At 35.9% G+C, this 26345-nt stretch overlaps 1 protein-coding gene and 1 long non-coding RNA gene across 2 annotated transcripts in view; both read right to left on the bottom strand.

The window, feature by feature from the left end:
* Positions 1 to 26345, bottom strand: part of LOC143638816 (uncharacterized) — a 70306-nt gene that overhangs the window by 42480 nt on the left and 1481 nt on the right. The window lies entirely within an intron of this gene.
* On the bottom strand, positions 1538 to 1768 carry Kantr (KANTR integral membrane protein). Its single transcript, XM_077107444.1, has one exon. The coding sequence runs from the start codon at positions 1766 to 1768 to the stop codon at positions 1538 to 1540; it is 231 nt and encodes a 76-aa protein (XP_076963559.1).

Genomic DNA, 26345 nt, shown 5'->3' with positions numbered 1-26345 from the left:
TAACAAATATTTGGAGAATTTAACACCAAGAGACTTGTGCTAAAAGAACATTTAAATTCTATTCATAATGAAAGAAAATGATTCTAGAAGGATGGTCTGAGATGTAAGAATGGATGCATGTAAGTCCAAACAAATACTGTCTATGTAATATAATACTGAGGATGACAACATACAATCGTGAGGTTAGGACAAAAAAAAAAAAAAAAGAAACTGACATATTTGCAAATAATGGTATGTAGTCAGAAGGGTAATGACTAAAATTGAAGGTTTCTAAGTTTCCTGCATTCTTCAAGAGGGGATTAAAATACTGTTTAACTTTAAAAGAAGTTTAAGTTAAACACACATGGTAAAATTTCAAGGATAATCACAGAAAGAATAGAAAAAGAAATCCAAGCAATAGGGAGGGGAAAATATAGTAAGAAAACAAATCTTAGAACCAAAAGAGCAGGTGAGAAAAGAGAAAATGAAGCATGCAAAAAGCAGTGATAGGGAATGGGGATGTACCTCAGTGGTGGAGTGCTTGCCTGGTATGTGTGAGACTCTGGGTTTGGCTCCCAGCACCGCAAAAATAAAGAAATTAATTGATTCATTTAAAAAATAACAAAGAAAGTGGTGGTAGAAAACAGAAATAAGAAAGTGTGATGGTAGAAACAAATTCAATTAAAAGACAAAGATAATAATTTTGATTTTTAAAAAATGTCCAGCTATATGTAGTTTCCAAGAGATATATAATTAAAACATAAAGACACAAAAATGCTCCACACTAAAAGGATAGAAGATTATATGCCACACAAATCCTAACAAGACGAAATGTTTGTGCTGCTACATTAATACAAGATTAAGTAGACTCTGAGGAAAAATGCATTATTAGGAATAGAGAGGGGTGTTACATATTTACCAGAAATATATAACAATTATTAATTTGTATATTCCTAATAAAATACATAAGCCACAAAAAAGAGAGAGAACCACAAGGAGAAATTGACAAATCCACCATCATCATTCAATACTAACATAACTTTTTCAATTACTAATCAATCACGACCAAAAGGATCAGTTTAGAAAAATAATACTTGAACAACATAGTTAACAAACTTGATAATAGACATATGTAGAACTCTGTATTCAACAATTGGAGAACACACATTCTTTTAAAGCACACATGAAACAATAAAAACTGTTGACTGCATACTTGTTTAAGTCTTAAAACAAGTCTCAATAAATTTCAAAGTGTTGTTAGCACACAGACCACATCATCTGATCATAAAGCAATTAAGAGAGATTTCAATAACAAAGAGGTAAAATTTTAAATCTCCAAACATTTAAGGAATTTAAAAACACACTTCTATAGCTCGTGGGTCAAAGAAGTAACCGTGATGAAAATGTTCATGTACTCAGAACTGAACAGTAATGAAAATACTACATATCTGAACTTGTAGAAAAGCAGTATTTGGAGGGTAATTCACATCCTTAAATGCACAAATTAGTAAACAAGAAAGATTGAAAATTAATGAGCTCAAATGTGCAATTTAAGAAATCAGAAAAAGAATAACAGAATAAACCCAAAAAATGTGGAAGGAAGGAGATCAAAAAAGATAAGAGCAGAAATTAAAGAAATAGAAAACAAAGATACAATAGAGAGAAGCAACAAAGCCAAAAGCTGGTTCTTTGAAAATACTAATAAAATAGACAAACCTCTGGTGAGATTGATCAAGAAAAAAAGTGAGAAGGCACAAATAACCAATATTAGCAATGAAAAAGGAGACATAGCTACAGATTATATACAGAGAATTAAAAAAATAAAGGAACTGTGTACTAATGAATTCAAAAACGTAGACAAAAATGGACAAATTCCTAGGAAACTATTTTACCAAAATTGACTCAAGAAGAAAAAGAAATTCTCAACAGTCCTATAACTACTTAAGAAACTGAAGCAGTATATTAAAACTCTTTCATACCAAAAGAACAAAAACAGCAGGCAGAATTTTCCAGTTGGTTTATGGATTACAGGCAGGTAAAGAGATACTGGTTCCCTCAGCCCTAGAGGTAGCCAGGTAGGACCTGAGGCAGTGCAGACCCTAGGAAGACCACCTCTTTGGAGATCCTAGCCTTCTCTGGAGATCCTTAGGGAGTGGCCCTTAGTGAAGTGGGGTCTGACAAATCCCTCTGCAGCCCCTGCAGGTGGTAAGCACAAATAAGCAACATCCAGCTTTCAGTTACTGCTCTGTGGCAAATGTGCTAAGCAGGGCCAAGGAGGTGATCTACCACTTGGACAGCCTCTTCAGTAGCCAGCTTCTGAAGTCTTCTGCTCATTTGAGGACAAGGGACATGTGGAGCTGCTGGAGGAGTCTGTGTTGCAGTTTCCAAGAAGCACTATGCAGAGCCCAAGTTGTGACTGGTTAGGATGGGGCTGGGTGCGGGGTGGCCAAGCAGGGGCTTCTGGAGGGTGTAGCTCCAGGTAGAAGCCCTGAAACTCTGTCTTCCCGAATATCAGATACTTCTATCCGTTTGTTGCCCTTCTAATGATGTCCAAGCTAGCTGCAGGGTGATGATTCTAATAATGATGCATGTTCTGCAAATAAGAGCTTCATCATTATTTTGCAATAGTTAAATAAGAGAGAGATCAACTGGCTTTGAAATCTACTCATATTATCATAAGAAAATTTAACAATATATATATATATATATATATATATATATATCAGTGAAAAAGAAAAGCTGTTACATATAATTTCAACTGTTAAACACCTTTGAACACTTTTAAAAATGGTGTTAAATATTTTAACACCTACTGGTACAAAAAATATATATATATATTTTTTTGTTGATGGTTATGTGTTCTTCAAATTCTGAACAGTCATTACAAAGTCTTGGTTTGGATTTGGGGGTAGCTTATATAAAATAAACATTTTATGGAAGCAAAACGTTTTTCATTAAATTTTCTATAGATTTTAATTTAGAAGTTTAATAGTAACTCAATATTCAAAAGTAAAACACTAGGCCAAAAAACATTCTTCCAAAATGTTATAAAAGAAGGAACACTCTGGCTCATTCTATGATACCAGAAGAATCTTAATGCCAACAGCAAGTCAGAACAGCAAGAGAAAGGAAAATTAAGGACCAATTTTACTCACAAACACAGATGCAAAAATACTAAACAAACTATTAGCAAACAAAATCCACTGTTGTATAAAAAGGAAAAGATCATGACCAAGTTATGTTTATAATAGAATTGCAAAGTTCCAGAATGAAGGAAATCTACAAATATCATTTGCCAGATTTTTAGATTATTGGAGGAAAAATCCATAATCATCTAAAGAAATAGAAGAAAACATTTGATGAAAAAACTTAATACACCTTCATGATTTAAAAAATAAAACCTATTATAGCAATAGGATAGAATTTATCTAACCTGATAAAACCTATAGAAACCTACAGCAAATATCATTGTTAATAGGAAAAAGTGGTGTTTTCACTAAAATACATAAGATGGAGATGCCAACTATCACCTTTTCTATTCACTACTGTACTGGATATCTTGGCCATCTTGATAAGACAAGAAAAATAAAGAAAAGGCAAAAAAAATAGAATGGAAAAAAAATGTTTTCATTATTTATAGCTGATAAACTGTCAACATATAAAACACAAAAGAATGGACAATTTAAAAGTAACCAGAGCTCTTTGGAGAAATGGCTGATTGAAGGATTGGAATAGGAAAATACAACATGAATTTGATGCATCTTGTAGTGCCAAAAAGTAAGGAAGTTCTCAAAAACAAAGAATGAGGACACGTCAAAGAAGCAAGACCTGAAAGAGTCCACAGTGGGTAAAGCTGGAACAAATTGAGCAACAAAACAAAGAACAGAGTACTGGGTTATTAAGTTAAATTATTAAATAAATATACATGATATCATACTGATATAAATAAGTGACTGGAAAAATAAAGCATAAGAGATACATTTTTACAAAAGAATTCCAAATAATATGTATAGATATACCCTCCTCAGAAACTGGAGCTTAGTTCCTCCTCCCCTCCTTGAAGGCAGTCTAGATTCACCCAAAGAACAGAATGCTAAAAGGGAAAAACAGCAACTTTGCCATGGAGAAACCTGACCAAAACCACCTTAACTAAGGGATCAAAGTTCACATCACCAGGGGATATCCTGTGAATACTATATACTCCCTGATATGGTGGGATAAGAAGGACATTTAAACTCTGTGGTATTCATTTAAACTTGAGACAACTCCAAATTCAGGGACATTTTATGCGAGGGACGGTATCTTCAAAACTATTAAAAGTCATCTAGAACAAGGGTAGACTGAGAAACTGTCATAGACTAGAGAACATTATGGAGATATAAAAATGAAATACAATGTGGTATTTTGAATTAGACTCTGGAACAGAACAAAAAAGATATTTATGGGAAAAATGATAAATCCATGTAAAGCCTGATGTTTAGTTAACAGTAATATATCTATGTTGCTTTCTAAGTTTGATAAATGTACCATAGTAAGGAGTATATAGGAACTCTCTCTCCATACTATCTCTCTACTTATTTTTCTACAAATCTAAACTTACTCCAAAATTTAAAACTTGCTTAAAAAAATAGAACTTTGTAAGTTGAACACTAATAATATCAATCAAAAATTGACTCATTTCCATATACCTGAAAAATGGATATAATATTAAATAAAAATATCCCATTTATAAAAGCAGAAAACTCATAAAGTAAGAAGGGGTTAATCTAATTTAAGATATGCAAGGTCTTATGCAGAAAATTACAAAGCTCAGACAAAAGATATTCAAGAATTTATTAAAAATAGAGGGATATATTCTGTTCATAGCTAAGAAGATGCAACATCATAAACTTATAAATTTTCCTCAAACTGATTTGTAGATTCATCACAATTCCAAAGTTTATATAGAACATGATAAACTGATTCTGAAGTGTTTGAAATAAAAAGTGCCAAGGATATATGATACTCTTGAAGAAAAATAAGATGGGAAGATTTTGTGCTATTAAATATCAAGATTTATAAGGGAGCTAAGTAATTAAGGTAATGCAGTACTGGTTCGAGGACAAAAATCTGGTCAATAGCAAAGAAAGCCCAGAGACAGACCTATAGAGATAAAGAACTTTGATGTATGAAAGAAGTGGCACTTCAGATCATTAGTTTATCCATGTAGAAAATAAAATAAATAGCTCCATACCTTATACCCACACAAAAATCAATTCCAGTTGGATTCAGGACTTAAATATAAAAGGTAAACCTTTATTAGAACAAAGAGTATGTAATATGACTTGGTCAGGAAAGACAAGACAAAGTGCTGGCTATAAAAGGGAAAAGATGGATTCATTCAACTCAACTAGAAAATAAGAATTTCTGGTCATGCAAAGATATAATAAAGAAAAAAAGTTGTTAGGTGCAAAGGCACCCACCTGCAATCCCAGCGACTTGGGAGGATGAAGCAAGAGACCACAAGTTGGATGCCAGCATCAACAACTTAATGAGATGCTGTCTCAAAATAATAAGGCCTAGAGATGTAGTTCAGTGGTAAAATACCCCTGGGTTCAATCACCAGTACCACACACAAGAACTTTAAATCACAAACTTTAAGAAGATATTTGATACATTGATACATATACATGATAAAGGATGAATATCTAAAATAAAGATTTCCTACAAATTGCCAGGCATGATGGTGCACGCCTTTAATCCCAGTGACTTGAGAGGCTGAAGCAGGTGGATTTTGAGTTCAAAGCCAGCCTCAGCCACTTAGTGAGGCCCTAAGCAACTTAGCGAGACCCCATCTCTAAATAAAATATTTTTTAAAAGGGTTGGGAATGTGGCTCAATGGTTAAGCACCCTTGGGTTCAATCTCTAGTACAAAAAAAAAAATCCTACAAATCAATACAAATGGTCAAAAATTTAAAGGTACAAAAGATATCAATAATTCTTTAACAAAAAAAGGAACTGTGTCTCCAATAACCATGAAAAGATGCTCAAATACATCAATAACTGGGAAAAAAAGTCCACAGTGAAATATTTTATACTCACTAAAATGACAAAAAATAAGTGAGGCAAAATCAAGTATATGAAGGTATGGATCAATGGGATCTCTTGTAGATTGCTAAAAGGAGTGTAAATTGGTATCATCAGGCATAATCCTGTCAAACTGAACTTTTACATGTCCTATTAGCCAGAAATTCCATTCCTAGGGATAGATAAATGGGTGTGCATGTAAAGCAGGAGACCTGTACAAGAATGTTCACAGCAGCACTAGAAATGACCCAAGTGTCCATAATAGATAAATGGGCAAATAACTTTTTTTATGACCACCCTAAGAAATGTGATACATTGATAATGAACAAAGTACAGCTATATGGAACAACAGAAATGAATCACAGAAACATAATACTAAGTGAAAAAGGAAGTCACAGAAAACTACATACACTATGAAACCATTTTACTTTAATGATTTCTTTCTTTCTTTCTTTCTTTTTTTTTTGGCAGTGCTGAGGATTGATCCCAGGGCCTCGTGCATGCTAGACAAGCACTCTACCACTGAGCCATATCCCCAACCCCACCACTTTAAGAAAGCTCACAACTAAGTCAAATAAATAATGTATTGGTTAAGCATACCCACAAATATGAAAAAAAAACCCTCATATATGAAAAAGAGCAAGGGAATGCTAAACACAAGACTTACGGATGACTTGGGAGGCTGAGGCAGGAGGATTGCAAGTTTGAGACCAGCCTTGGTAACTTAACAAGGCCCTAGCAACTTAGCAAGACCCTGCTTCAAAATAAAAAATAAAAAGGGGTGGGGATGTAACTCAGTAGTTTAACACTCCAGGTTCATTCCTCAGTACCAAAAAAAAAAAAAAAAAAAAAAAAAAAACTTAAAAAAGTGGGAAATTTTAATGGGAAGGACACACAGGGAGATGAGATAGAAAATGACAAGGGTAGATGCTATCATTAATGCTGTTCTTGGGTGGGGTAGTGAGTCCCTGAGTTTTCATGATACAACTATAACTCATATGTACAATATATATTCTTTTATCATATATTTAAATTTTGTTCATTTGTTTACAGTACTGGGGATTGAATCCCAGGGTGTTCTACCACTGAGATAACTCCTTAGCACTTTTTTATTTTTAATTTTGAGACAGGGTCTCACTAAGTTGTCCAGGCTAGCCTCCTACGTGCAATCCTCCTGCCTCAACTTTCTGAGTGGCTAGGATTACAGGCATGTGCCATCATGCCCAGCATATCTAATATATTTTATATGAATAAACAGAGAAGAGTAAGAAGAAGTAAAAACTCATTTGAAGGGCTGGGGTTGTGGCTCAGCGGTAGTACGCTTGCCTGGCATGTGTGAGGAACTGGGTTTGATTCTCGGCACCACATATAAAGAAATAAAATAAAGGTCTATAAACAGCTAGAAAAATATTTTTTTAAAAAACTCTTTTGAAGAGTTTTGCTCTTAGGGGAATTCAGAAATAAAGTCATGATTTCAAGGGGGATATGAGATGGAGTGGGTTTAAAAAATTCTTTTGAGATAAGAACAACAGGAGGGACTTTGATGAACTCACTTTCCCTCTAAAACAATGATAATATGGGCAAATCAACTGAAATCAATTTCAGAACTCTGGCAATTAACTAAAACCACAGAATGAAATGAAAATCATATATCCAAGAGAGATTACTGAATCTTGGTAAGACAGTAGGCTTTGTGACATTTTACTTGTGACTAGTCCCTTTCTACACTCCCCATACTCTCTCCCTTTCTCCCCCAGCTTTCAGTTCAGTGGTGTAGAAGCCAAAATGTAACCAAATTCCACACAATAGAGAGATCTAACTACTTTGGGAATTTAAAAGGAAATTCTGGAGAAGGAGACAACCATAGGGAACTTACTGTACTCCTAGGGATCTAAGGGGCTATGCATATACTCAAAGGTTATGTGTATACCTGGGAAAAACTTGGGAAAGAAGAGGATCTAAGTCACCTCCTTCTGGTTGAAAAGCCCTGTACAAGCAGAAGTTGAAAGCTCAGATGGTCGTGTAAATGGCTGAAATTTGAAAGTATGTTTTCTTATACACATCTTCATGGCAAAGGATGGAAGACATACAGGCAAGGCATTGAAGGAGATCTTCTGACCAATCATTGGCTGACGAACAATATATATTTACCCTGGTGTGACTCTTAGGAATCTAGGCTTAAAAATAAAAACAAGAACTTTAAAAATACAAGCTAGCAGAAAACTCAGGGGCCACTTAATATAAAGTAGGGAATACAGAATCTACAGAATTAATCCAGGAAAGTCAATAAATAGATACATGACACCAAGAACAATAATCACAACCACAAGAGCAACAAAAGCTAAAGCAAAACAACAACAAACCTTGGGAGTCCGGACGTCAGCAAGATGGCAGAATGGGGCTTTCCAGCACTTGTCCCCCCGAAGAAACATCAATTTGAACTATCCACGCATGAAAATACCTTCACTAGAGCTAAGGAAACCAGGTGAGAGATTACAGTACCTGGGTGTAGCACAGAAATAAGAAAAGACATATTGAAGAAGGCAAAAAGAACAGTTCCCAATTATCCACTCACCCCCACCCACAAACTCATACAACACAGTGTAGAGAAAGATAGCTAACCATGAGGGGAAAGAAGAGGGAACTGAGAATTGAAATTTGTCTTGGACACCAAAACTGGGTCCATTCAAGTAAAACCAGTTCTTAGTAACCATCCACGTCCCAGATTCTAGGCCGGTACCTACAGACTGATACTCAAGGCCAACCCTGATACCAGAACAGATTCCCCAGAGTTCTAGGCTCTAGGACTACCTGGTAGACTCAGTCTATAGGCCTATCCAAGCACCAGGCTGACCCCAGGCTCACAAATGGCTCAAGTTCCAGGCTAGCTCCCATATACTCAGGTTATTGGCCTTCTCCATAGCCAGTCCTTCCCCAATAGCCCTGGGCCCCAGGCTTTAGGCCCATCCTAGCACTGGGCCAGCCTCCATAGCCCTAGCATTACAGCTACTCTCTGACAACCCAAACTGCAGGCCAGACCCTGAACCAGGCTAACCTTTAGTGTCCATGGCCTCAGGCTCCAGACCCACCACAGGTTCCAGACCAGCACAGAATGGTTGGCCCATATAACCCCATGCTGCAGGCCTACCTCAGCATGAGATCAGCCCCCCTGGCCTCAGGTAGCAGGCTTGCAACTGGAGACACAGGCTCTAGGCTTGTCCATGGGAGGCTGGTTCTGTGGCAGAACCACAGTCCAAGCTTGTTCTAGCATATGTGGAATTCAGGTCCATCCCAGTAGAGCCCAATGCAGGGCTGGCTCCTTTGGATCGAGGCTTCACACCTTCCCTAGCACCAGGCCTACCCAGGCTCCAGGCTGATCCTATGGCTTAAGGCTACACTGGACCCACAGTCCAAGCCTGCTCTAACACAGGATCAAGGCCCACCCCAATAGACATTAATGCTTGGCCATCCCCTATAGACCAAGGCTCCAGGACCACCTCTGTAGACCCAGGCTCCAGGCCAGGTCCCATGGACCCAAGACCCAAGTCTCCTGCCCCATGGATTCAGGCTCCAGACTTTCCCAGTACCAGGGTAGCCCCTTTGGACTCAGGCTTCAGGCAAAACCAGTGAATCCAGGGACCAGGCCTATCCCAGAGTCTGGCTAGCCTTAGGCTCATGGCTCACCCCAGTACCAGGTCAGACCCTGTGAACCCAGATTTTAGGCTAACCCCATGAATACAGACTCCAGGAATGCCCTTGTGGACCCAGGTTCCAGACCCATCCCCATAGATCCAATCAATAGGTCAACCCCATTATATCCAGGCTCTAGTTCAAACACTAGGATAGCCTGACCAAGGACTGCAGCACCAAGCCTGCCCATAGCCCACACTGACTAGTAAAGGCCTTTTACAGACAGTGTCACTTTTGCAAATCCTGGAATAAGTCCCTACCTCTTCAAATGCATAGAAACTGAAGTACAGTAATAATTATCAAAAATAACCAGGGAGCTGTGGTGTATGCCTATAATCCATGCAGCTGAGAGGCTGAGACAGGAGGATCATAAGTTCAAGGCCAGCTTCAGCAACTTAGAAAAGCCCTAACCAACTTAATAAGATCTATCTCAAAATAAAAAATAAAAAGGACTGGGAATGTAGATCAGTGGTAAATTACTCTGGGGTTAAATTGCCAGTACCCCCCACCCCCCGGCCCAGAAATAATATTAATCAAGGAAATACACTACTACTAGAGAAATAAAATAAAGCACCAATACCAAAATCTAAAAAAAACATTTATGAACTGTCTGAAAAATAATTCAAAATAAATGTTTTAGTGAAATCCAAAAAAAAACCACAAAAATAATCCAATATAGCAATAAAATAATAAAAAATCAAGAAGAGAAAATTATTAGAGAGGTTGTAATTATAAAAAATTATAGAGCTGAAAAAGACATTGAATGTAGAGAAAAAGGCAACAGATCATTAATAGCACAACTGATGAAGCAGAAGAAAGAACATACGAACGTGAAGGCAGGTTATTTGAAAATATATACTGAGGAGAAAAAATAATGAAAAGAATGAAGAAGCTGGGCATGGTGGCAGCACACCTGTAATCCCAGCAACTTGGGAGACTGGGAAAGGAGGACTGCCAAATCTGAAGCCAGCGTCAACAACTTGGTAAGACCCTCCGCAACTTAGTAAGACCCCATTTCAAAATAAAAATTAAAAAAAGGTTGAGGATGTAGCTCATGGTAAAGCACCCCTGGGTTAGATTCTCAGTTTAAAAGAAAAAAAGAAAGAAAGAAAAAGAAAAAGAATGAAGAAGCTTATGGGGTATATGGAGAAGCATCAAAGGAGCAAATAAATATTTGAATAGAAATTCATTAAAGAGAAGAGATAGACAAAGGAAAAGAAAGTTTATCAGAAGAAATAATAGCTGAAAACGTTCTAAATTTTAAAAAAGATATAACTATCTCTGTATAGGAAGGTCAAAAGTCTCCAATCAGATTCAATAAAAACATAGCTACAAAAGGACATATTATAATTGGACTGTCAGATGTCAAGAAGAAAGAGAAGATCCTGAAAGCAGAAAAGAAAGAAGCAAATAACATGTAAGAGAGTTATAAGGCTAGCATCAAATTCCTCAGCAGAATTCTTATAGGCCAGTAAAGAGTGGAATGATATTTTAATGTGTTGAAGGAAGAAAACTGTCAACAAAGAATATTGTATCTGGCAAAGCTATCCTTTGAAAATGAAGGAGAGATGTAAGACTTTCCCAGACGAACAAAAGTTGAGGTATTTCATAACCCAGACTTGTCTTACAGGAAATGCAAAAGGGAATTCCTCAAGTTGAAAGAAAAGGATGCTAATTTGTAATATGAAAACATAAAGAAATCATAAAACTCACCAGTAACAGTAAGTACACAAATTCAGAACACTCTAATACTACAATGGAAGTGTGTACATGACATCTTTAGAATGAGAGGAAACTATTAAAAATAATGATAGCTACCATAATTTGTTAGTGGAAACACAATATAAAATGATGTAAATCATGAGATCAAAAGACATAAAATGTCATGTGTGATGGGGTGAAGTGAAAGTGTGGAGCTTCTTTTTTTCTCCTTCTCCCTCTTCTTATTTTGTAGTACTGAAACCCAAGGCACTCTTCCACTGATCCACATCACCACCTTTTTAAGTTTTTTTTTTTTATTTTAGAAATTTTTATTCTTATTTTAAGGTAGGGTTTCACTAAATTGCTGAGGCTGCCTTGAATTTGTGATCCTCCTGTCTCAGCCTCCCATGTAGTTGGGATTACAGGTTTGAACTATCAGATAAATGTGAAGTTTCTTTTTCTTTCTTCTTTTTCTTTTGGCTCTGGGGTCTTTACCACTGAGCTACATCCTCAACCCTTTTTTATTTTTATTTTTTGTTTTGACACAGGGTCTCATTAAGTTGCTCAGTCGATAAGTTGATAAGGTTGGCCTTGAACTGTCATCCTCCTGTCTCAGCCTCTAGTCACTGGGATTACAGGTGTGCACCAAGAAGTGTGGAGTTTCCATTTTTAAAATATATTTTTAGTTGTAGATGGACATGATACCTTTATTTTATTTTCTTTTATTTTTATGTGGTATTGGGGATTGAATCCAGTGCCTCATGCATGCTAGCAAGTGTTCTACCACTGAGCCACAACCCCAGCCCTGTGAAGTTTCTTAATGCAATCAAAGTTGTTATCAGTCTAAAATAGCCTCTTATAAATATATTTTATGTAAGCCTCATGGTAACCAGAAAGCAAAAACCTATAGGAGATACTACAAAAAATAAAACATCAAAGGATACCACTAGAAGAAATCACCTAATCACACAGGAAGACAGCAAGTGAGGAAGAGAGGATCAAAAGATCTACAAAACAACCAGAAAACAATTAACAAAATGGCAGTAATAAATCCTTACCTACCAATAATTACCAGGATTTAAATGGATTAAATTCTGCAATCCAAAGGCATAGAGTGGCTGCATGGACCATAAAACAAGACTCAATTATGTGCTGCCTACAAGAGACTCAGTTTACCTTTAATGACACACATAGACTGAAAGAGAAAATATATGAAAAGATATTACATGTGAATGAAAACCAAAAGAGAGCAGGGGTAGCTATACTTCATCTGATAAAATAGACTTTAAAACTATAGGGCTGGGGATGTGGCTCAAGCGGTAGCGTGCTCGCCTGGCATGCGTGCGGCCCAGGTTCAATCCTCAGCACCACATACAAACAAAGATGTTGTGTCCGCCGAGAACTAATAAATAAATATAAAAAAAAAACTATAAAAAGAGGTAAGAAGGTCAATACATAATGTTAAAAGGGCCAATTCCTCCGGAGGATATAACCATGGTAAACATTATGTGTACCCAACAGTGGAGCACTTAAATATACAAAGCAAATCTATCAACAGATCTGAAGAGTGAGACAAACAGTAATGCAGTAATAAGAGGGGACTCTGATAAGCCACTTTCTATCTGAACAGATCATCCAGACAGAAAACCAATAAGGATACATTGGCCTTAAACTACACATAAGACCAAATGAACCCAACAGATTTATACAGGATAGTCTATCCAACAGCAGCAGAATACACATTCTTTTCAAACACACATGGAACATTCTCCAAGACAGATCATAGGCCACAAAACAAGTCAATAAATTTTAAAAAACTGAAATCATATCAAATGTCTTTTCCAACCACAATGGTATGAAACAGAAATCAATAACAGAAAGAATTTCAGAAAATTCACAAATATGTGGAAATGAAACAATATACACCTGAATAACCAATGGGCCAAAGAAGAAATTAAAAGGGAAAATGTAAAATATCTTGAGGAAAATGAACATGGACATACAACATACCAAAACTTATGATGTGCAGCAAAAGCACTTCTAAGATGGAAGTGAATTGCAATAAATATCTACATAATAAAAGAAGAAAGATATCCAACAGCCTAACATTATACCTCAAGTAACTAGAAAAAGAAGAGCAAACTAAATCCAAAGTTAATAGAAGGAAGGCAATATTAAATATCTGTGCATAAATAAATGAAAAAGAGCTACAAAAATAGAAAAAAAAATCAACAAAAGAAGAGCAAACTAAATCCAAAGTTAATAGAAGGAAGGCAATATTAAATATCTGTGCATAAATAAATGAAAAAGAGCTACAAAAATAGAAAAAAAATCAACAAAATTAAGAGTTGTACTTTTTAAAAAAAAAATAAACAAAATCAACAAATCTTTAGCTAGATTAAGAAAAAAAGAGAGATCCCAAACAAAATCATAAACGAAAGATGAGACATTACAACTGATGCCATAGAATCACAACAGATATAGGAGACTAATATGAACACCTGTACATCAACATATTACATAACCTAGAAGAAACATAGAAATTCTTAGACATATACAAACTGTTAATAAATAGAAATTCTAAACCAACCAATAGTGAGTAAAGAGATTGAATCCATTAAAAAATAGTCTGTCATGGGGCACAGTGGTGCACTCCTGTAATCCCAGCAGCTTGGGAGGCTGAGACAGGAGAATTGCTAGTTCAAAGGCAGTCTCAGCAACTGTGAGGCACTAAGCAACTCAAAGCAACTCAGTGAGACCCTGTCTCTAAATAACATACAAAATAGGGTCAGGGATGTGCCTCAGTGGTCGAGTGCCCCTGAGTTCAATTTCCGGTACCAAAAAGAAAATTTTTAAAAAGTCTCTCATCAAAGTAAAGCTCAGGACCCAATGGCTTCACTACTGGATACTACCAAATACTTAAAGAACTATTACCAATCCTTTTCAGACTCTTCCAAAACACTGAAGAAGGAGTATATCCAAACTCATTTTATGAGGCCAGCATTATCTTGATACCAAAATCAGATAAGGACATTACAAGAAATGACAATTATAGGCTGATATCTTGAAGAAAATAGATGAAAAAATACTACTCAAAATTTAAACCAAATTTAATAGTACATTAAATGGATCACTAACCATGATCAAGTAGGACTTATCCCAGGGATGCAAGGATATTCTCAACACATGCATATCTACAAAGTTGACACACCATATTAACAAAGAGAAGGACAAAAACCATAAGTTCATCTCCATAGATGCAGGAAATGCATCAACTTTAGTTAATAATAATGTATTGTAGGTTTGAAAATTGCTAAGAGAATAATAGATTGTAAGGGTTTTCAACAACAAAAAAGTATGTGAAGCGATGTATATCTTAATTAAATTGGTTTAGCTATTCCACGGTGCATGTATATTTTGAAACAAATGATCAAAATATATAATTTTTATTGGTCAACTAAATATAAATAAATTTAATAATAAAAAGAATAATAGCTGGGCATAGTGGTATACCAGTAATCTCATATACTCAGGAGTCTGAGGAAGAAGATCACAAGTTAGAGGCCTGGGCAAGTTAGCAGGATGTTGTTAGCAAGTTAGCAAGATGTTATTGTTTTAAACAACAACAAAACCTCAAGGGTAGTAACCAGATGTCGTAGTGCATGCCTTTAATCCCAGCTACTTGGGAGCCTAAGGCAGGAGGATTCCAAGTTTGAGGCCAGCCTAGGCAAATTTGTGAGACACTGCCTCAAAAAATTTTAAAAATGCCTGAGCTATAGCTCAGTGATAGAAAGTGCCTGCATGGTTCAATCTCCAATATTGAAAAAGAAAAAAAAAAAACACCCACAAACTTGAGAGTGAAAGAGTGATACTACAAGTGTTAAAGCAGAGTATCTACAATGTCCAATTTTTTTAAAAATTTGTAGTTATAGATAAACAGAATGCCTTTATTTAATTTGCTTTTTTAAAACATATTTTTATAGTTGTAGGCGGACACAATATCTTTATTTTATTTTTATGTGGTGCTGAGGATCAAACCCAGTGCCTTACGTGGGCCAGGCGAGCGCTCTATCACTGAGCCCCAGCCCCAGCCCCTATTTTATTTATTTTTAGGTGGTGCTAAGGATTGAACCCAGTGCCTCACACATGCTAGACCAGCACTCTGCCACTGAGCCACAGCCACAGCCCATATACAATGTCCAATTTTTGACAAAAAAGAAATTACGAGATACACAAAGAAACAGGAAAGTATGACACAAAGGACAAAAGGCAGCCAATGAAATATGATCCTGAGAGGGCCCATGTTTAGGACTTAAAAGACAAAGACTTTAGCTATTATAAATATTTTCAATGAAATAAAAACTATATCTAAAGAATTAAAGTATTAGAACAATATCTCAGCAAATGAGGAATACCAATAAAGTGACAATTTAAAATATAATAAAATTGAAAAGTGCAATATCCAAAATGAATACTTCACTAGAGGGACTCAATGAGAGATTTGAGATAGGAGGAGAAAGGGTAAACCTAATAATAGGTTAATAGAAATTATCCACTCTAAGAATCTGAAAGATAAAAGGAAAGAGAAATGGATCATCACAAACCTGTGGGACACCATCAAACATAACACATACATAATGGGGTCCCAAAGGAAGAGGAAGAGAAAGAGGTAAAAGTTACCAAATTTAATGAAAAATATTAATCTACACATTTAAGGAGTTCAAAGAGAAAAAAACTCAAAGAGATTTATATCTAGAAATATCATGGTGAGACTGATGAAAGTCAGAGATAAAAGAAAATCTTGAAAGAAGTAAGAGAAAATGACTTACACATACAAGGGACTTTCAATAAGTTTGTTTCCTCATCAGATACCATGGAAGTCAGAAGATGGTGTGATATCTTCAAAATGAAGTAACAAAAAGACTGTCAACTATTAATTCTCTATCCATCATTGCTGTCCTTTGAAAAGGAAAGAGAAGTTAAGATAAAGAAAAAGTGAGAGAATTTGTTCCTAGCAAACTTATTCTACAAGAAACACTGTCAGAACTGGGCATGGTGACACACAGCTGTAATCCCAGAGGCTTGGGAGGCTGAAGCAGGAGGATCCCAAGTTCAAAGCCAGCCTCAGCAATTCAGGGAGACCTTGTCTCTAAATAAAATACAAAAAAAGGGGTGGGGATGTGGCTCAGTGGTAAAGCGTCCCTGGGTTAATTCCCTGGTACAAAAAGAAAAAAAAAAGAAAGAAAGAAAGAAAAAAGAAAAAGGAAGACAGACTTTCAGGTTGAAATTAAAGTTGACTAAATATGCAGGGTATGGTGGTGAACACACCTATAATACTTGTGGCTCAGGAGGCTGGGGCAGGATGATTTTGAGTTCAAAGCCAGCTTCAGCAATTTAGTGAGGCTCTAAGCAACTTAGAAAGATCCTGTCTCTAGATAAAATATAAAAAAGTGGGGCTGGGGTTGTGGCTCAGAGGTAGAAGTGCTCGCCTAGCATGCATGAGGTACTGGGTTCGATCCTCAGCTACCACATAAAAATGAAATAAAGATATTGTGTCTACCTATAACTAAAAAATTATATATATATATATATATATATGGCTGTGGATGGAGATGTGGGTCAGTGGTTAAGGGTTCAATCCCTGGTACCAAAAAAAAATTGGCTAACTGTTAACTTGAAGGTAACTATACAGTATTACAAAAGAAAGTATTTTTGTTTGTAACTTTTATTTTCCTTTCTATCTTAAAAGACAATTTCATAGCCAGGTAAGGTGGTGAATGTTTATAATCCCAGCGACACAGGAGGCAGGGGTAGGAGGACTGCAAGTTCAAGGCCAGCCTAGGCAACTTGATAAGACCCTCAATAAATATTTTTAAGGGTTTGGGATGTAGCTCAATGGTAGAGCACCTGTAGGTTCAATCCCAAGTACTGGGGACATAGACATAAAAATAAATTAATAAATAACTATTTAAATGAAAATAATAAAATTGTTGATTTGGCTTATAATGTATAAAAAGATGATTTTTAGGACAATAATGCAATAGAGGTGGGAGGGAAAAGTGGTACACTGAAACAAAGTTTTTTTTAAAAAAATATTTATTTTTTAGTTACAGGTGGACACAACATCTTTATTTCATTTTTATGTGGTGCTGAGAATCGAACCCAGTACCTCACGTGTGCCAGGCAAGCATTCTACCACTGAGCCACAACCACAGCCCCACAAAGTTTTTATATACTATTTGAATTGAGTTATTATTAATCCAAAGTAGATTTTTACAAGTTATCATGTTAATTGTAATACTCATGGTAATTAGTAAAATCTGAGCTAAAAATACAGTTAAAAAGGGAATTAAGGGCTGGGGTTGTGGCTCAATGATAGAGTGCTTGCCTAGCACATGTGAGGCATTGGGTTTGATCCTCAGCACCACATAAAAATAAGTAAATAGGGCTGAGGTTGTAACTCAGTTGGTAGAGTGCTTTCCTAGCACGGGTGAGGCATTGGGTTCAAGCCTTGGAACCACATAAAAATAAAATAAAGATATTGTGTCCATCTACTATAAAAAATTTAATAAATAAATAAAGTTGTTATATTCATCTACAACTAAAAATAGTTTTTTAAAAAGGGGAATTAAAAATTTACAGTAGACAGTATCTATTTAACACAAAAGAAGAGAGGAATTGGGGAACAGGTGAACACAAACAACGTAAGACATACAGGACGTCAGGCACCTTGGAACATACATATAATACCAGCGACTTGAGACCAATCTCAGCAACTTAGCAAGGCCCTAAGCAACTTAGTGAGATCCTGTCTTTTAAAATAAAAAAATAAAAAGGGGCTGGAGTGTACACAGTAGTTTGGGACCCCTGGGTTCAATCTCCAGTATTAAAAAAAAGATATACATGAAGTGAATAACAATCCTTCACAAACCCATTCCAAAAACAAAGGAGGATGAAACAATTTCTAAATCATTCTATGCAACCTAAATACTATGTAGGTTGTATGATAAGAAAACTATAGACCAATATCCCTTATAATATCCTTTATGAACATAGATGTAAAAATCTCAACAAAGTACTAGCAAAACAAATCTAGTAGCATATAAAAATTGTATAAAACATGATCAGGTGGGTTTTTATCTGAAAATTAATGTAATATACCATATAAATAAAGCATAAAATACATGATCATTTTAATAGCTGCAGAAAAAACATTTGACAAAATCCAACACACATGTAACAAATTAGGAATAGAAGGAAACTTTCTCAACCTGATAAAGGGTATCAACATAGGACACACAGCTAACATCGTATGAAAAGGAGAAAGACTCAATATTTCCCCCCTAAGATCAGAAGCAAGACAAGTATATCTGCTCTTATAATTTCTTGTCAAAATTGTAATAAAAAGGGTTGTAACTCAGTGGTAGAGTGCTTGCCTAGTATATGTGAGGAACTGGATTCAATTCTCAGCAGCACAGATAAACAAATAAATCTAAAAATAAAGGTCCATCAACAACTAAAAAATATTTTTAAAATTGTAATAAAATGTTTAACCAGGGCAATTAGTCAAGGAAAAAACTTGGTATCTATTTAGGAAAGGAAAAATTAAGACCATATATATTTACAAATGACACCTTTTTATTGAGACATAATATTTATACATCTTTATGGGGTATACTATGGTAATTCAATACATGTTCACAAAGTAAAATAACCAAATCAGGGTAGTAAGCATTTCCATCTCTTCAAAGCATTTCTATAAAATCATTTTTATGTGTTGTGAATTTTATACTCTTCTAGTTTTTTTTTTGTTGTTGTTGTTGTTTGTATCAGGGATTGAACCCAGAGGTGCTGAAACCCTGAGCCACATCCCCAGCCATTTTTATTTTTTATTTAGAGACAGGATCTCACTAAGTGGCTTAGGGCTGAGTTACTGAGGCTGGCCTCAAACTTGCAAACCTCCTGCCTCAGCCTCCTGAGTCACTGGTATTACAGGCATGCATCTGACCCCCATACTCTTATAGTTATTTTGAATTATACCATATATTTTTTAACCAATAGTTGTTACTGTGCTATAGAAAATCATAACTAATTCCTCCTCTCTGTGTTTTAGTGCCCTTTATTAAACTAATTTCCAGTCCCCATCCCCACTGCCCTTTCCAATGTCCAAGAACAACTATTCCACACCATTCTTCTATGAGATGAACTACTGAGTTTCCACAAATTTGTGAGAATTACATGATTTTATATATGTAAAAAAACCTAAGGAATACACTAAATAATTATTTGAACTAATAATCATTTTAAGCAATGTATGATAGAACAATAAACAAAAATCAAATGTATTTCTATACATTAGCAATAAGCAATCAGAAAGTGAAAAAAAGAAAAAAATCCTATTTATAATAGCCTCAAAAAGAATACAATGCCTAGTAATAACTTAACAAAAGAAGTACATAACTTATATGATGAAAACTACAAAACACTCCTGAAAGAAATTAAAGAAGTTCTAAATAAACAGAGGATATGCCATGTTTATATAGTAGAAGAGAATATTGTTAAATGGCAACACTCCCCACACAGATATATAAATTCTGCACAATCCCTATTGAAATTACAGTCTTTTTAAAAAGGAAATTGATAAGCTAATCCTAAAATTCATATGGAAAAATAAAAGTGCCTTAGCAGAGCCAAAACTATCTTGAAAAAGAAAAACAATGTTAAAGAAGTCCTATTTCCTTATTTCAAAATGTTCTATATAGCTATAGTAAATAAGACAGTATGGTCTGGTATAGTAAAAAACCCTACAGATCAATGGAATAGAATTTAGAAACCAGAAATTTCCCTTTATATTTGTGATATATGGCCAAGTGATTTTTGACAAGGTTGCAAAGATCATCCAGTGAGGAAAAGAATACTTTTATCAGTAAAAGGTGCTGAGAGTGAGATAGTCACAAGAGTGAATGTAGACTAAGCAATGGTTTGAATGTGTTCCCTCAAAGTTTAATGTGTTGGTAACTTAATCTTCAAGTTCATATGTTGACAGTATTTGGAAGTGAGGTCTTTGAGAGGTAACTGGGGTTAGATAAAGTCCTGAGCGTTGGGCCCCATGATGGGATCAGTGGCTTTATAAGAAAAGGAAGAGAGACTTCAATATTCATACCCTCACTCTCTCACCATGTGATGACTTTTGCCATGTTATGATGCAGCAAGAAGGCCCTCACCAGATACAGCTCCTCAACCTTGAACTTCCCAGGCTTTTCTTTATAAATTATCCAATTACAAAATATAAAGGCCCTTTTCTTTATAAATATTGTATTTTAGCAATACAAAACAGACAAAGACAGACTCTTATATTATACTACCCAGAAAAATTAACTCAAAATGGATCATCAACATAAACGTAAGAGCTAGAACTATAAAATTCCTAGAGGAAAACAGTAATAAATCTTTGTGACCTTGAGTTAGACAATGATTTCTTAGATATATTACTAAAAGCACAAGTGACAAATGAAAAAAAAATGGACTTCACCAAAATTAGAAACTTATGTGCATCAAAGGACACAACCCAGAAAGTGAAAAGACAACCCACAGAATGGAAGAAAATACTTGGAATTCATATATTTGATGAGGGACAAGATATACAAAGAACTCTTACAACTCAAACATAAAAAGAAACAATACCAATGAAAATGAGCTAAAGATTTGAATAGACATTTCTTCAAAGATTATATACAAATAGCCAAAAATATATAACAGGATATTTAAAATAATCAGTCAGTTGGGAAATGAAAAATCAAAACAATGCAATTCTATTTTATACTCATTAGGATGGGTATGATCAAAGACAATAAAAAGTGTTGGTGAGAAGGTGGAGAAATGGAGACCCTCATATATTGCTAGTGGGAATGTAAAATGTGTAGCCAGTTTTGCAGTTTGGTAGTTTCTTAAAAAGTTAAACACAGAGTTGCTATAAGACACATCTCTTCTACCCAAGAGAAAAGAAAACATAAATCCACCCCAAAACTTGCACATGAATGTTCAGAGAAACATTATTCATAACAGCCAAACATGAAAACAATCAAAATGTCTGTCAACTGAGCAATGAATAAACATGGCATTATTTGACAATAAAAAGAAATGATATATGCAACAACATGGATGAACCTCAATAACATTATGCTAAGTGAAAGAAGCCAGATATAAAACCCAATATATTATATGACTGCATTTATATGAAATGTCTAGAACAGGCAAATCTATAGAGATGGAAAGTATATTAGTAGTGGCCTAGGGCTGGGAAGAAGGGAAGTAATGAGGGATGAATGCTAATAAGTAGAAAGCTTCTCTGGCAGGGAAGAGGGATGAAAATGTTCTAAAACTGATCATGGTGATGATTTTACAACTCCATACATATACTACAAACCACTGACCAGTACCCTTCAAAAGGGTAAATTTTATGGTATGTACATCTCAATCAAGTTGTAACAAAACGATAGAAGCGGGCTGGGGTGTAGCTCAGTGGAAGAGTACATGCTTAGCACAAATGAGGCCCTGGGTTTGATTCTCAGTGTTTAAAAAAGAAAAAAAAAAGAAAGAGAAAAAATGTGGAGGAAGCAATAAAAAAAACCTATGTGTTAATGAGAGTGATTTTTTTTTTAAATGAGAAAAATATTATTTTGGCTCACAGTTTTAGGAGTTTAGTCCAAGGTCGGCCAACTCCATAGCTCTGGGCCCAAAAATTTCATCATGGTGGAAGGGCTTGGCAGAGGAAAGTAGCTCAAAACATGGCGACCAGGAAGCAGAGGAGACATTTACCAGGGACAAAATATAAACCCCAAAGGCACACACCCAGTGACATACTTTCTCCAACCATACCCTACCTGCCTACAGTTACCACCCAATTAACCCATCTCAGTGAATTAATCCACTGATTAGGTTACAAATCTCTGAGAGCGATCCCGTAGAGAGGGGAAAATTGGTAGAGCAATGTCCTAAAGTAGGTAAGAGAGGGTGAGATTTAGAGCCAAAGTGTAAGGTGTGCATTGGGGGTTGAATCCAGGACCTTATACATGCAAAGCACATGCTCTACTACTGAGCTATACCCCTAGCCCAAAGAACTGGATTTTGATGACAGCATAAATAGATTATCCATAATAATAGAGAAGTAGGCAGAGTAGGTGAGTACACATGCTATATGGTGGTTGGATGTGATAGTGGGAATTGGTGGATGTTTTCTTCTTTTTTATTTCTTTTTTGTAGTTGTAGATGGACAGCGTGTCTTTATTTGTTTCATTTTTATGCGGTGCTAAGGATGGAACCCAGTGCCTCATACATGCGGGGCAACTGCTCTGCCACTGAGCCACAGTCGCAGCCCAGATGTTTTCTTCTGATGCCTTTACTTTTTCAGTTAAATAGGAAGCCTGAACATGATGGGAGAGGCTATGCTGGAGTTTTGAGGAGACAGAAGGTATGAAATCATCATCTTGGAAAGTAGGAGAGTGAATGGCTTGGGGAAATGCTTGGGAACAGGCAGAGTTGGATTTAACCAGGGTTTTGCCTAGTAAGTATGATGAAGTAAGAGAGGGGCAAGGGAAATGAGGCTGTATACAAGAGAATAATTATAATTAATGGTGAGCCATGGAATTTATCCTAATTAAACAAGGTACATGGGAGCAAAAGTGTGTCAACATTCGGTCCCAGTGGGGTTGAAAGATTGCTGGATTGGGGGACTAGAGACAGTGAGCTAGAAGGATAGGAAGTACTGGTTAGATAGTAGGATGTTAGAAAATGAAATCATGGAGAAAACACAGTCACAGGTACTGCTAAGAAGAAAGGTAACATTGCTAGAATGGGTGGTTGAGGTGCAGTCAAAAAGCAGGATCTCTATAGGAGAGTTGGTCACAGAAATGAGAGATGAGAAGGATCATTAGAAGGATCATTTATGAGGATATTAAAATCATACAGAGTTCAAACTTGAGCAGTGTTAAAGAGAGTTACAGTGAGTTCATAGCTAAACAACTTTTAGGAATGAGGAAGGGGACAAGTATGTATGTCTACACATGACCATAACAGAGGGGCAGTGGATGGAGAGTCTGATTTGAGATTTAAACAGGGTGACTGATAGTTGTATAATCTCAAAGAATATCAACATAGATCACTTATTAATTACAGAGGAACAAAGAGTACATGGCTGAGGGTGTGGGTCACTGGACTAGCATGCATAAGGGTCTGGGTTCCATTCCCAGCACTGCAAAAAAAATACAATTATATGTTGCTTAACAATGGAGATGTGTTCTGAGAAATGTATTGTCAGGCAATTTTATAGTTGTGTGAACATCACAGAATGTACTTACACGAACTAAGACAACTATGACGTTACTAGTCAATTGAATCATATGAGACCACTGTCATATCCATGTCCATCATTGACCAAAACATCATTATGTGGTGCATGGCTGTAACTACAGTGGAGAAACCTGGCAGACTTTACCTTAAACAAAAAGAAACAAAATTAAGATTAAGAAAAAAAGATACCAGGTGCCTCCTGATATGACACACTCAAGACCCAACATCTCCTCTATGGTATTCTTGCCAAAATTACACAACTGGAATATAATCACAATCAAACTTCAGACAAACCTAAATTCTATAAAAACAACTGGTCAGAATGCTTCAAAGTTATCAAAGTCATGAAAGACAAAGACTAAAGATCTGGTCCAGATTGGAGAGCCTAAGGAGACATAATGATGAATCATGAATTGGATCCTACAAGAAAAAAAATATATTAGTAGAAAAACTGATGAAGTCTAATAAGTTCTATACTTTTATTAGTAATACTGCACCAATATTAATTTTCTAATTTTTTGTTGTTGTAGTATCAGAGATTGAATTCAGGGCCTTACTCTTGCTAGGCAAGCACTACACCAATGAGCTACACTCCCAGCCCAATTTTCTATTTTTTTTTCTTTTTGGTACCAGTATTGAACTCTGGGGTATTCAAACACTGAGCCACGTCCCCAGCCCATTTTTGTATTTTAGTTAAAGACAGGGTCTCACTGAGTTTCTTAGCATCTCACTAAGTTGCTGAGGCTGAATTTGAATTCACAATTCTTCTGCCTCCGTCTCCCAAGCAGCTGGATAATTTTCTAAATTTTGATACATAAACTATAGTTATATAATTTCTTAACCTTTAGAGGATCTGAGTGAAGGATATATGGGAACTCTTCTGAAATTATTTTAAAATTTGTAAGTTTAAAAATTGTAAAAACAAACAAACAAATAATGATTAAGGAAGAGGAAGACAAAATGTCTGGAAAAGACAATTAGAAGCAAGGACACCCAATTCAGAAGGCTAAGGCAGGAAGACTGCAAGTTCAAGGTCAGCCTCAGCAACTTATCAAGACGTAATCTCAAAAAAAAAAAAAAAAAAAGGACTGGGGTTATGGCTCAGTGGTAAAGCATCCCTGGATTCAATCCCCAGTAACTAACACACACACACACACACACAAAATAAGAAATAAGCAGCAAGGACACCTACCATCACCTCCCACCCTCCTGGTAAGAAGGGTATGAGAGCTACTGGGGGAACAGAGTGTTCAGGGGGAAGTCAAATCTCCATTAAAACAGTGATTCTCAGTGTGGACAGTCAAGGAGTGCTTGGGGGAACTTCTGATTGTCACAAAAGTAAGAGATCATTAGTGACATTTAGTGGGCACAGACCAGAGATATACTCAAGATAACACCACACAATAAAGAAGTGTTCTGCATACTGTACAACTTTAAAATGTTGTATCAGACTATCATAGTGATAAAAAATCTGTTAATTCATTCATTTATTTGTCCAACATTTATTGAGAGAGCCTACTATGTGCCAAGCATTGTTTTAGGTAATACAGATACAGCAGGGAACAAAAAAAGACAAAAACTGCTGTCTTTCTGTGGCTTACAAATTAGTGTCAGACAATAACAACAAATATAATAGAGGTAAATAATATACAGTCAGGTGCTGCATAATGATAGTAAACTAAGGACCATATATATGACAGTGGTCCCATAAGATTACATCACCTAGGGACATCATAGCCATGTTAGTTTGCATAAGTACACTCTCTTATGTTTGCATAATGACAAAATTGCCTAACGACACACTTCTTGGAAAGTATCACCACTGTTAAGTGACACATGACTATTACCTAAGAAGATAAAGAATACTATGGAAAAAATAGAGTAGGGTTAGTGGTAGGAGGGAGCTGAAATTTTAGATCGGATGGTCAAGGTAAACCCTAACTGAGAAAGTGACAACTGAGTAGAGGCCTGAAAGAAGTAAGGGTATGAGCTTTGTGGATACTTGGGGTACATGGAAATGTGACTAGGTACATGGAAAGGCCTAGTTCAAAATCCCAAAGGTAGAAACATACCTAATGTGTTCAATTATCTTCCTTTAAGGAGACCAGAATGAGTGAAACAGAGCAAGGAGTTGGGGGAGTGGTAGCAGATAAGGCCAGGGAGGTTAGGGGGAACAGATCAGGGATTTTAATATATATTAACATTTCCAGAAATTCAATGACTTTATAAATTGAGGGAAGATTGTTTTGTTTAGAAGTTTATAAAGAATTGTTCACCATTTAGGAAAACTGCACCCTCCTACCTGTGGTTTCACCAATCAATACACATGTAGCTGTCACATTTACAGGTGCAAGTATCATTATGTGCAAGACCATTTCATTATGTCTTCTAGTAGAGTCCTATCCTAGCCTGTATGTACTGAAATGCATATTGTTTCCTTTTAAACTATTATTTCTTTATTTCTGCCTTATATTACAATTAGGACATTATATTGGTTGGGAGGGAATTATGTGTACAGACAGATTCTACTTTGTATGCACTTCACTTAAGAATAGTGAAGG

Source organism: Callospermophilus lateralis, chromosome X (genome assembly GCF_048772815.1).
Source record: "Callospermophilus lateralis isolate mCalLat2 chromosome X, mCalLat2.hap1, whole genome shotgun sequence".
NCBI classification, from domain to species: Eukaryota; Metazoa; Chordata; class Mammalia; order Rodentia; family Sciuridae; genus Callospermophilus; species Callospermophilus lateralis.
Note: the sequence above shows the minus strand (reverse complement) of the source record. Positions and strands in the feature narration are given on the sequence as shown.

Bases quoted from the DNA above. Each gene is read 5' to 3' on its own strand.
- Kantr (XM_077107444.1), bottom strand. From the start codon at position 1,768: ATGTCTCCTTTTTCATTGCTAATATTGGTTATTTGTGCCTTCTCACTT.